Here is a 13,127-nt window from a genome sequence, read left to right on the forward strand (position 1 = left end):
GACGGATAACTTGAGACAACCAGATACATTTGTTGCAAAGGCGTAATAGGAACTAATGAATGATGGCCATACAGTGTGGTGCACAAAAGTCTGGAAAAGGTACACAAGTGGATCAAAATAGAAAAGTTAATCTTGCTGTCAAGAAATCCTGACTACAGCAGAAAGTAACCTTAGTCCCAGTTTCATCAGCTGCCTAAAGCATTTTCGAGATGATGTTTGACACACAGATGTAATAATTCTTCAAATGTTTGTTCTAGCACCTATACTGGTCACCTTTAATGTCGTTGTATTTGTGAAAGTAGATAATGAAGAGCGCAAGGAACACTGCAAAGGCGATGAAAAAGATGAAGCTGAAGAAGATGAGGCACTTCTCTTTCGTGGACCTGGCCCTCATGGTGTCTTTTCCCTTTGACCTGCCGACCGATACATAATCAGACACATTTAATAAATGAACATATATTTTATTCTTTTTTTATTTTATGTAGGCATTGTGAAAAGCTTCCTGTCATACATCAAGGACAGAAGTGTTTACTTTTTCTAATCACCCCTTGTTTGGATACACGTTTTATTTTATCTCTTTTTATTGATGCAATGTTTGCATATGCACGAGCGTGTATTCTTTTTCTTCCAGTAATCGCATATTCCGGAAACCTTCGAAACTTTCTAGACTAGCCTATAAAAGTCACTTTTTCAAAAAAACGATCATAACCGGCTTGCTCTTCCCTTGCAATTATCCATCTTCAAGAAATTCGTTCCTGCTTGTCATCATGTCGTCTGTTTGCTACTGTTAATCGGATTTTATATTATTTTTCAAATTGTTATTAAGTCTTTTGAGCACAGTGCATTGAACATATCTGATCAGGAGGAAACGCTATTTGCTAATACTACTACTAATGAAGTTAAGCGAAATGTTTGTCTTTGGATGAAACATTTCTACTGTCCAGGATGCTTGTGTATGCAGTGACACCGACAATGATTAGAAATTATAAAATGTGCAAACACAAAAGCCGATTCAGAAGCCAGCAAAGGTCATGGAAGCGAGTCTGTAAATAATATTAGGCTGAATAAAACAGAATGAACAGCTTCATTTCTCTGAAGCATTTTGAATAAGCCTTTGAGTAAACAAAGAGCAATCTAACCTGAACGGAATGAAGACTATACATTTTTAGAAAAAAAAACCAATTGTGGAAATAAAACCATCAGGATTAAGCCTCTGATGCCACCGAATTAAACCAAGTAACAAAGACTGTATGTGGCCCTTCAGGATATAAAATGTGAAGTGGCGTTCACTTTAAAAGGATGATTCAGTTCTGTTCAGGACGAATGTTTATCTGATGTTTGATTACGCTCTCAGTTTTGGATTCTTTACGTGCTGACTATTGTGTGGGAAACTCTCCTTCCTCCTTTCCACTGGCTTGTCTCTTTAACCCTTGAACAGAAGTATGTAGACGTTAGATGAATACTTCAGTCATAGACAAGGGGGAACGAGACTTTGTAGCGGGTGTAGCAGATCGCGTTCTTTAGTGAATTAAGTTGTGCTGTCTTACATTTAGGACGTAGGTCCATTTCCTCTTTTGACAGATACAGTTTTGTTGAAGGAAAGGAGTTGCAAGCACTGAGACATTCCTATCGCCTCTACATATTTCGGACACAATCGCTTGAAAGCACAAGGCCACAACTCGATTTATCTGAGAAGCATCGGCTGAAGAAATCAAGATTGTCCTGCTTTGTACTCGAAAATGCTTTTAAGAGTACTTGAATTGTACTTTTGCATTAGACCTGACCTGTGTCTTATCAGGTTTCAATGCTCATCAAAGATAAAAAAGTACTGTCTGGGAAGTATTAGAGTCAAACTATATCTCTTAGCCCATTTAAACAAATCACTAGATAATATATCAAAGTTAAATGTAACATAAGGGTCATAGAAGTCGTAGATATCTGTGATTCTATACTTAGATTACTCGATTACAGTATTCTCAGTCATATATTATGACACTCTTCGTCCTTATTGTTTTTCCAATGATTCCTCTTTGTGTCCTCTATGATTGTATTTTATTACTTATCTGCACAGTTGCTTCTCCTTCTGTCTTTCGTATTTTGTCAGTTGATGCAAATTACTTTGTAGTAGTGTGATGGCTTGCGCGCCTTGTCGATCCACAGAGCTATGTCGGCAGGAGCCTTGTGCGCTCAGCAGGTCTAACCAAGCCGAACAGGTCTGTCAGAGAAGAGGCCAGACTAAGATGTTGCACCCCGACTCTCCAGGTTGGGGGCTTTGCTTTGGGATAACAACCCACTCATGTAAAATAAGAGCTGTTTTAGAAAGCGCAACAATATCACTACAACGACCTGGTTGGGAAGATTCCTCTCTAGAAGAGCTTATGACTAGTGCTAGTCAAAGCCTTAGGTAAGCAAGCTTACCAAATCATCTGTTGACGACCAAGGCAAGAACAAGGCTATGGAATATCAGAACCCTCTACGAAACTGGCAAGTGAAATGAAAAATTACACCAGGGTTCTCGGATTGTGGGAAACCAGATGGAATAGAAGTGGCCAGATCAGACTAACATCAAAAGAAACCGTTATTTACTCTAGCCACAAAGACCTGGACGACGATCATATCCAGGGAGTAGCACTGCTGATGTCAACAGAGGCAACAAAGGCGCTGATGCCCTGAGAACCAGTCTCGCAACGGCTCATGTCAGCAAGATTCAACGTTAAAGGAAGGAACACCATCATCCAGTCCTATGCACCAACAAATTCAGCAGATGAAAAGAAAAAAAGAAGACTTCTATAATCCCCTGGGGTCTTTGCTTGACCAAAAAAGAAGAAGAGATCTGCGGATTATTATAGGAGACCTAAATGCCAAAGTGGGAGATGATAACACAAACAGTGACTCCTCATGGGAAGGCATGGCGTCGGCACCTGCAGTGAAAACGGAGAGCTTTTCACAGACTTCTGCACTTTCAGTGACCAAGTCATAGGTGGCATTGTGTTCCCACACAAGTTAGGAGGCCAAAGAGAGTTGGGAGGCCAAAGCAGACTTGGAAAAGAACAGTAGAAAGCGAGGCAAAAGACATCGGAACCACATGGGCCCATCTGAATGGGCCTGCCCACAACTGGGTCTGCTGGCGAGGTGTTGCTGCAGCTCTATGCTCCTCTAAGAGTAAAGGACTAAACTAAAAACTAATGATTGTCCTAAGCGCCGGGAGCAAGCTCATGAACGTTAAGTGCTCGGTGTTGCTTTCTGGAAACTTACTGCTGCTTCAAACAGAACGTCTGCCGTTTTCTGATAACTACATTAATACCGTCTGTTTCACAGGAGTAAATTTCAGACATAAACATCTACAAGACAGCAACCCAGTTTTCGGATGACTACTTCGATTACTTCATTATCCGCTCAGCCATCCCAACATCACTATGCAAAGAAAGAGGTTTAAAAAAACCTCTGACATGAAACATGTACATGGATACGCTTACATATCGATGCAAGGGTCGATAGAGAACTGGAACCAAGTGTTAAGAAAGCATTTATCAATGTCATGGTTAGGTATATAGGTACACTTTCTCTCCCCGTTCTAAAAGGAAGGGGGAACAGCTATTTACTTAAATTTGTGGAAATCTTTGTGCGGTCTTGTACTAATTTTAGTCCAATGACTTGCATTTTTGTAGACTTTTAAAGGCAAATCGTCCCAATTCTCTGACCTCGTGACTTCAAACTTTGTAATCCTTATTCTATTTGCGTTCTTTGGCATATCGAGAATTTTTGTACGATTTGCTCAGTCTCATCCCAGTTCAGGCACTTTAGTCCTCTACTGAAATCCGCGTTGAGGTTCCCACGATTTTAAATCTCTCCCATCCTCTCACCGCTCTTCTCCCCCTCTCTCTTTCTCTGTGACCATGGTCGGTATGAACAGGCGTTTGATTTCGATGGGATAAATGTCATGACCTTATTTCAGGTCATGGTTTTTCTTTATCATTGTTCAGGGTCGGAGAAAGGGAAAAGGGTTAAAAAAAACTGAAGACTACACTGAGCGTAGTCTTGCACTGAGTTTGTTTGCCAAAGGTGTATATGCATACGATGCATTAATCTTTGAACAAGACCAGAAAGATTGAAACGAAACTGCTTGTAAGATATCTATCGAATAAAGAAAAGAAGCGAACATAAATTTGATCCGATTAAGCCTTATATTTTGGATCTTTTTTCTGCCAAACGATGGATTCTTTTTTCACTAACGGCTCATCAGTCTCGTGTTAAGATTTACTCGTGGAAATATTTCTAGGAGGGTCTATCACTCTTCTTTCAATGGTTGTATGTAAAATGGCGGTATCTGAAAGCAGATGTTTTCCGGCTATTTCAACAACAGAACACAACTTAAGCCACTTCGATTTTGTTCACGTATGAAACCATTTTTTAAAAATCAAATCAGTTATTCAGTACCTCATTCTCTTATTATCTGCCTGTGTGTTCAAACTTTTGTCTTCTGCATGTCATTCATTGACTCTTCGCTTTCCCCTTCACCTGCACACACTTTCTCATTCACACAAGAACACGCACGCACACACACTTTCTCTGGGTAGCAAGGGGTGTGGGTTCATTCTCTTCAAAGGTATTGCCTGTAGCCGATTTGTTTTCCTTCAAACTTGTTCAAATACATATGGAAAGTAGTCAGATAAATATATCGACGCACGCCACGTGAGCAAGTCCCTATATACACTTGCTCCTGCTAAGCATTTTACAAAGGAAGGATTATTTTAAATATTTAATAAATCCACAAGATCTTATTTAATTAATTATAAAACGTATTTCTTTTTACCAGCTGCTCGACCGAATTTACATTTAGTTTGGTTTCTGGAATAGCGAAGCAAACAGAAATAAGCATCTACTCACCCGGTGTACTCTGGATATAAGTCAGCAGTGCTGGCTGCTGTACTGGATGGCTTACTGTCATCCATCGTCATCAGCGACTGACGTCAAGCGATGTGAAGGAAAAGATAACGCGCCGCACAGGATCTTCAAAGAGAGGCGACGTGTCTGTCGCTCTGTTACGATTGGCTAGAATCTGTCACATGAACAACCTTCGTACTTGGTGAGGAGAGGGGCTCTATTCTCAGTCTGGTGGCCTGGTTAGGATTTGTGGAAGCTGTTGTATGTAATGCATGCAAAGTCAATAGTGAACATGAAGCTACGTTTGTATACTGGCTCCCATTTCTGGGCAACAGCTAGATAGGTTACATTTACTTTCTGACAGGTATTTACTTAGGAAATATCCATCGTCAGTAAACTCTTCGTTCATGTTGCGTGATGTACTTGGAGATGACATTCTGCCACCAGCTCCACAGCCTCAGGCTCCCCCCACCCTAACACTTCATACAGTTATTACGAGGCGACTTTTGGTCCTTCTCTACAGGTGTCGTCATATAGATCGATCCTCTTTTTTTAATGTGGCGAGAAGGTCTTTATTGCTAGCCAGGCAATGTGCAAGCAAAGAGGATCACGCACGCACTCAGAGACAGACAAAAAAAAAACGAATGAAAGATACAAAAGATAAAGATTTAGGCACACAGAAATGGAGCCAATCCGTGACGATAAGCCACCTTGAAAGCTAAATCTTCGTTTACCTTGCTCTATTCCTTTTTGGTTAAAACAAAATAAAAACTACAGTGTCTTGCAACCTTCATTTGTCATGTCTCTTAAACAGAGTATGGATTCTTATTACCGCATACACTCGAGGGCGAGGATAGAAAGTTATAAATATTTGATATATTTTTTTCTCCTTGGACATACATTTATCCACCATTTATAGACTATCGTGTTCAAGACAACTGTTGAGGTCTGCACTTTTGATGGTTTTTAAAAAAAAAATTAAAATGAAGGCCTCGCAGATGTCGCCCTACCTGTGTTTAGAAAGATGCAGACATAAAGCCAGTACTACCAGAAAACTATAAAAATTCACTTACACCTGCGAGAAAGAGAAACAGAGCAGACAAAATGTCAGAAAAGAAGCCTGCTCCACAATCTGTGCACTTTTAAAAGACAATCTGAAGAGCCTCGATAAATTTGAAGTGATCGCAGGTATCTAAGCAAATGAGCAGGTAGACATTGACAGGTCAGTGGGAGGGTACGAGATACAAACCCAGGCTGTAATCAAGAGAACGGATTTCCTGCAGCTGCTAGCGTAGGACAGAACGCGGGGATGGCTGTGCACCAACCGACTACAACGCTTCAGCCAAGTCGTCACTGAAGACTGGCCGACATTTGTTAACATGTCCGTCAATTAGTGCGTCAGTTTGAGTTTCACGACGAGAGATCCTTAGGACATGTGAACAAATTCAGATATGTACTCGTACATCTCAAAGATAATAGGAAAAGAAGACAAGAGATTCTTTACCAGATTCATATTGGCCATTGGCCTACTTGTCTGCCATCGCAGACACGACGATAACGGTAACAGCGGCAGCTTTTATCTATGTCGGGAAGGAATGAGTCCGCGGCTTGACACACAGTGTGTGTAGAGGGAGGAGGGGGTAGAGGTGCGAGAATGTGGAAAAGAAGGGATTGGTGATGGTAGCGGCGGAGGAGAGCGGGGCAGGACGTGGTTAATGTCGTCTGCTGTGTCCTACACTCGTCTGTCCCACATTTTACTTTTAGCTTTTGCAACCTTCGTGTCAGGTAACGAAAAAGGTTGAGAACTGAGCTGTCACTGCGTTGCACAATATCCTCCTCTCCACTCGACCCACCGTACACCTTCCCCCATATACAAACTTGCAATGCACGTCCACCTTTAAGTGTGTGTTTGTGAACACCTAGTGAATTCTTAGCAGGGACATTTTAAAGAAATCAAACATTGCATTAGAAAGATTTCTCACATTCGCCGCCGATGCAGCGCAAAACTGATCGTTGCGAAAGCGGAGGAACATCTGCATGTGCACAGAAACAATATAAATCCCACAGATCAGATTTATCCCACCGTCCAGTCTAACATTTAACCCATTTAACCATAAAAATAAACATTGAATGCAACACATCTAGCCATAAAAATTTTGCTTTCATGAAAACATACGTACATAACAATGACCATGTACTGCCAAGAACACAGAGCCCACACTGTGCAATGCCTCCCGAAACGGCTGGGGGTATGGAGGTGATGGGGCACGGAGACAGATTGTAAATTTCTTCTTTCTTCCTCAACGAAGACACTTCAGCGATTTTTGACTTTCTTTTCACGGCGTGTTTGCATATAATGAGTATGTGGACGTGTGACTGACGTTCGCTTCTCTTTTATACAGAAGTATGCGTGCACTTTAGGAGGTATGTTGGAGTTTACTTAAAATATGCATTTTCCGTCACCATGTATCTATGTGTATAAGCGCATGACCTACGAATATTTAATTCCGGTTCCTTGAAGGATGGCTGATGTGTAATACAGGAAGTACGATCACACTTGAAGCCAGATTTGACGTAAACAACGAAGTCAGGAAAGTCCTGCAATGTGGGGGCTGATTGAAGATGCAGGACATGTAACACGTGTCTCGGTCTTTTTCATCCTGTTGTTGACGGTGCTACTCGGCGGTTCGCATGAACGCACACGCCTTTAGCTTGCCAGCTGTATGCATCATTTATCTATAAATAAGCATGAACCTCTGTGTCACCTACCGCTTTCACTGGCTGTGCTAGCGTTGACGTCACGTGACCATTGGTGTGCGTTCGTCGAGTACTACAGGAAGAAATTAGGCTTGGTCTTACAGACGCTTGCAGGGACAAAGAATAACCTTCTATACCCAGAGATAGAAAGAAGGAAGTAGACTGAAGAAGGAAATAATTTTACTTCTTTATGTTAATGGAAAATATAGTTGCTGCTCAATTGATGGGGGATCAGTTGCTCGTAAAAGTAATTATGGCTGACAATTATGACTGCTTTTTACACCATACGCTGCAAATCTTGCAAAGGTTTTCATTTGTATTCCCTATTTTAAGCTCATCGATTTTAATAGGATAGCGCCGGTAAGAATTATTATATTTTGTTTTGCATCGTTGCATCGGGCTCCTTAAGCCTGGCCAAATCAATAGTTTTCTCTGGCCACAAACTCGCTTGTTTCATCGGGAAAAAACCATGAAATTTTAGTGTCGGAACAAATCATGCGTCAGCGAGAGAGCACGAATCTATTCAGTAAGAAAGTGAACTGAGTACAACAACAATGATCAAGACAAGAGAGTGCCAAGAACTCGGACCTACATTCCCTGGATGAGGGTCTCTCGGTGAGCCTAACGGGCTCCAGGGTGACTCCTCTCCCTCACTTTTCATATTTGCTTGTTGAAGTTTTGTGTGTAATGCTCATCAGTACATTTGTTACGATATTTGCTTCGTTCCTGGATGGATTTTTCATCTTTTCCTGTGCCATTTTATTTCTACTGTCACACCAGCGCCATCTTGCCATTACTAAGATGTGAGATGTGTATCGGCAGTGTCGACTTCAAACTTTGATTGCCTTCCTCCAGCTGCTTCAGAATGTCTAGGTGTCACAGCAAGCTTTATGTGGTGTACACATCAGTCTGCAATGATTGACATCATGAAGCTCAGTGAAATATACGGTTCAGACTAATCTGATTGATGTTGATGCTGAAAAGGGCCAACTTGTCTTTGAGGCCTTTGACCTGACTGCTGTATGTCTTTATTAAAATTAGTAGCTTGTAAAAGTGTCAAGAGGCGAAAGAGAGACAAAAGTTATGTCAGATAAATCAGTAACAAAGCATTGTGCTTGTTCCAAATCTCAACTGTCTGATTCTCCACCTGCAAGTCGGTCTTACGATATCACCTCCCTACAACTGGCAGAAAACAAGGTTTATCAGTGTTGCCTGTGCCTATCATCTATAGACTGTGATAGGCGAAAGTCACAAATATACAGTGATGCTACAACTGTTTTTGAGACCAGCATCCATTCCTATTATATTTGTGTGTTTTTGTTTTAGTAAAGCGCTTTGAGCCCACCTTTATAGGTGAGAAAAAGCGCTATACAAATAAACTTATTATTATTGATTTCTTCAGCAGTCATACTTATTTATTGAACTAGTAGTCATATTCATAATTTTTTTATGAATATTGCAGAGTATAACGATCCATATTGCACATCTGTGGCCGACAGTATTATGAGAAAGTGCAGTCATACGTTGCCAAGAACCAAATGGAGGTAACAACTGTGCCAGGCATTGAATAAAGAAATACATTTGGGTTTTGATTACGTACAGCTGACCCCGGAAAAACACTGGTTTGAACTGCGCGGGTCCACTTATCCCGATTTTCTTTTCAATAGATGAGATTTTTTTCGATTTGCGTGCCGCATTGTTTTATAAACCTCTTTTTAACCTAGTAGACTTTTAAAGAATGAACATGAGAGTATGTTAGCTGTGTCAGAGTGAAAGAATGTGCTAGAAAAACTGAGAACAGAGTCCGAGGGAAATGTGAAGAGTACGTTATCTTATAGAACACGACCTATGTGGCGTGTAAGAGTGAACGTTCTTCCCATTTCGAACTTCACGACTTGTGTTGGATTTCCGTGTGTACCCTAAGCACTATGGCCAACCTACATGGCGTTGGCAGAGGTACAAAGCTGTGTCCTGTAGGGCGACATCCTAATATCCCCAGTGGAGTGGGAATATCCCATAATTAAGGAATATGTAAGGCTGATTGAATTATATCAGTGACCCAACACTTAGCCGTCACGTACCGGACCTTTCCAAACTGTGAGCATTTGTAACTTCGAACAGTTGAACTTGAAGAAACTTTCCTGTTGATATGATTAGAGAGAGAGAGATGAGCGTAAGAGATTAGTCTGTATAATTATAATACTATCTCCTGATGGTTTGAAGATAACATAGTAATGGTATCATAAGTAGTGTATTCTGATCTGTGTACGACGCGGCAGAAAGTTTGGGGTGTGGGTGATAGAAGCTGTGGCAAACTTTGTTCAGCTTTGTATCCTGTTCTTTGTTAGATGTTTGTACCTCCCCTGGGTGTGCCTATTTAACCGTGGGTTTTGTTAAAGACGTAGTAATAGTTCAAGGTGACTGGTTATAGTCGGCGGAGGCTCAGTGTTTCTTGAATGTCTTGTAAAGTACTTGACCTGGCACAGCGAAATCACACATTACCTGGGCTGTCTCAGACAATCGTCGTGTCATTTTTTTTGTTGTTGAAAGAGTGCGCATCCGTGTTCGTAACAATAAAAAGAAATGTACTGAGATAGTACATACTGATGTGCTTTGATAATGCATCCTGAACCGCTGTAATATTATATAATGACGTAATACATGCTAACGTACTGTAATCCTACACATGTACTATAACTGTACAAAATGACTACTGTCATCGTACATATTGACTTACTGTAATAACACATAATGGTGAACTGTTACAGCCACTTCTAACGTACTGCAGTAATACACACTGACATATTATTACAATACATGCTGGCGTACCGATACAATACACAGAGACGTAGTGTACTAGTACATACTATACTTACTGTCGCTTCTGCTTGGCTCAAGTGTTGTCAGTATCCGCTTCAAACGCCGTGGGTCGCTAATCAATCCCGTGGGACCACTTGTCCTTTCAGTGAGTTGTGTATCGCAGGTAAAACAGCAGTATAGATAAAAACAGTTCCGTTTCGTTCGTGCCCTAACTAGTTTTTTCATTTGATTATTTTGAGCCAATCGCAGGGTAGCAAACGAATGAAATTTATCTTATGTGAACGAGCGATAGCCAATTAAACATCTACCCGTCTGAAAAGGTCCCCCTCCCCTCACATTGGTCAACAAGCCTCTCTTTTGCTTGCCACGGCGTCGGTCGCCTTTCACACAACCTTTACGTGACTGTCTTAGTCAATGTGTCATGTCAGGCAACATGACCAAACCACTTCAGTTTTCCGCTTGACGGTCGCGAGCAGGAGTTGGAATGTTGGCATGCTCCTTAGGAATGTGGTAAAACTTTGCATTTATTAATATTATTTTCAAGTAGAAATGCGCCGAGTAACAGGCACAACCGCAAGGCATTAACATTTTGCTTTGTGAAAGCCAGGAGATGATACATTAATCCAAGTTATTAATACCTTGTTGTGTATGTGTGTGTAACATGCCAACATTTATTAACTCCCAAAGTGTACACCATATCTTGAATCTAGGAGGAAGCGATATTGTGTTGGTGCTATGTACCACAATAAATATTTTAAGTAAACTTTCAAGATCAATCGAAAACTAAGAACATTTTGCAGCAAGAGATCAGCACATTTTTATTTTCAACAAGTTGAAACGAGATGAAGAGATTAAAGTGATTGAACTGCGGTTTCCACATGGTAACTTTCTTCGCCGTTTTCTGCAGTTTACTCTTTACAAGAATTGACACTTGTGCTTGGGATTCATGGGTTTTCCCACGGGACAGTTGAATACTCGACCGAAATCCTCGTTGTTCTGAATAGACCCCATCACCCTGAAAGAGGACATATTCCATCACCAAGCATGGGAAACCGGAAAGGCAAGCAAAGATGGATAAACGAACAGACGGACAGGTACACAAGCGCACAGGATGGAAGGACAGAGAGACAGACGGTGGAAACTCAGTCCCTCTTTGTTTTTGTTTTGTTTTTTTTCTTTGACTGGTTATGTCATGTGGTCCCGACAAAACTAAACTCTGACAGTTTAAAAAAAAAAAACTGCCTGTCGTTGACGGAACACTCCATGCGTCAAAGAGAAGTGGATTGACTGTAGTTCTTCTCCACAGCTTTATCAGCCAGTGATTAAGCGAAAGGTTCGTCTTCCGGTAGTTTTGTTCAGCGCAGATGGGCGATCTCTCGCAGAGATCGTGAATGATATAGTGCAACAGAAGCACACGATCTTTCCAGACCAGGCAATAATTTAGACCGATAAAATGGTTCAGAACCAATTTGTACATACTGTTTTTTAATTAAATGTGAAAATTCTTACTCACCGAGCAGCGCAGACATTTGCTTACACGATTATAAGGTCTAGAAATTCGAATTCAAATAATTCGCGACTGCCTTTTCTTGTCTGTTTGCTAAACTACTTAGTATGTCACCATTAACTGTATAGTGTATCTCCTTTGTTACTTTTAGAGTTATTGAATTTCATGGTTATACACTTCATCCTTTACCAAAGCTTTAACCATAGCACAGTATTCTCACTGGTGAATGTAGCACACTTACTGGTTTGCACATCGCTTCGGAAAAGCTAATCAAAGTTTATGTGTCCGTATTTTCGAAGCTTTGCAAGTGATACTGTGTCCGGAAACAAATCGGTCACGCGGCAGTTATGAACACCTATTTACATGGAGATAAGGAAGAAGTTGGGATGCACGCCACTGGTCGCATGTCTTGCCTTAGACACAACGGCAACAGTTACAGGTCACTGATCACAGAAACACTGCGTTATGAGATTTATCTTTTAAACCAGTGGTTCTTAACCTTTTTTGAGGTACAGAACCCACAAGTTTCATATGCACATTCACCGAACCCTTCTTTAGTGTCATCACGAATTGCGGGTGTGTCTTGACCTCCGTGGCGGAGGCTCCGCCGAACCCCTGAGACCGACTCACCGAACCCCTAGGGTTCGATCGAACCCAGGTTAAGAACCACTGTTTTAAACCCTTTGTATTTTACCTAAACGTCTCTGGTTATAAAAAAATCTCAGTAAATACCATTCCACTATTTACCTGAAGTAATTCGGGCTGTGGTTGTCCCTCAAACGCTGTAGACGGACAGCTGGTCCATAGTTTGAACACATGACCTGCGAAAGAAAAACTTTCCAGTCAGTACATATAAAGCAACAGAAAGCAGTTTCACCAGAAGGACTCGTTCTATGCGATTTCTAATGGCCACCTAATCCACCTAGAGTGTTTTGTTTTCGGCTTACCTGTCATTGTCCAGAGTAGAGGATGTACACTAGAAGTACGGACGAAGAAAAATACTTTAAGTGCCATAAGATATTTTGTCGTATAATTACCATCCAGTACATTTTTTCTAAGACTTTGATAACTCATTTCTATAAATTGGGAAGGGTTAGGGTTCGGAGAAGTATCACTATGTTAATGTTATAAAATAAGTGAATGTAAACGATGTATCTGA

At 41.0% G+C, this 13,127-nt stretch overlaps 1 protein-coding gene and 1 long non-coding RNA gene across 3 annotated transcripts in view; one reads left to right on the forward strand and one right to left on the reverse strand.

The window, feature by feature from the left end:
• LOC112557906 overlaps positions 1–13,127 on the forward strand; it is a 28,569-nt gene that overhangs the window by 2,460 nt on the left and 12,982 nt on the right. The window lies entirely within an intron of this gene.
• Positions 379–13,127, reverse strand: part of LOC112557898 (neprilysin-4-like) — a 48,390-nt gene continuing 35,641 nt past the window's right edge. The window contains exons 22-26 of one of the 2 annotated variants that reach the window (XM_025228032.1): positions 12,716–12,789; positions 10,518–11,476; positions 7,065–10,118; positions 4,888–5,140; positions 379–413 (exon numbers count right to left, since the gene is read on the reverse strand). In XM_025228032.1, the coding sequence (XP_025083817.1) occupies positions 11,377–11,476; positions 12,716–12,789 (174 nt within the window). In that variant the 3' untranslated portion in view covers positions 379–413; positions 4,888–5,140; positions 7,065–10,118; positions 10,518–11,376. The remainder of the gene's footprint in view (positions 414–4,887; positions 5,141–7,064; positions 10,119–10,517; positions 11,477–12,715; positions 12,790–13,127) is intronic. The other variant, XM_025228031.1, reaches the window with a different exon arrangement.

The sequence above is a fragment of the Pomacea canaliculata genome, linkage group LG2, assembly GCF_003073045.1.
Source record: "Pomacea canaliculata isolate SZHN2017 linkage group LG2, ASM307304v1, whole genome shotgun sequence".
Taxonomy (NCBI): Eukaryota; Metazoa; Mollusca; class Gastropoda; order Architaenioglossa; family Ampullariidae; genus Pomacea; species Pomacea canaliculata.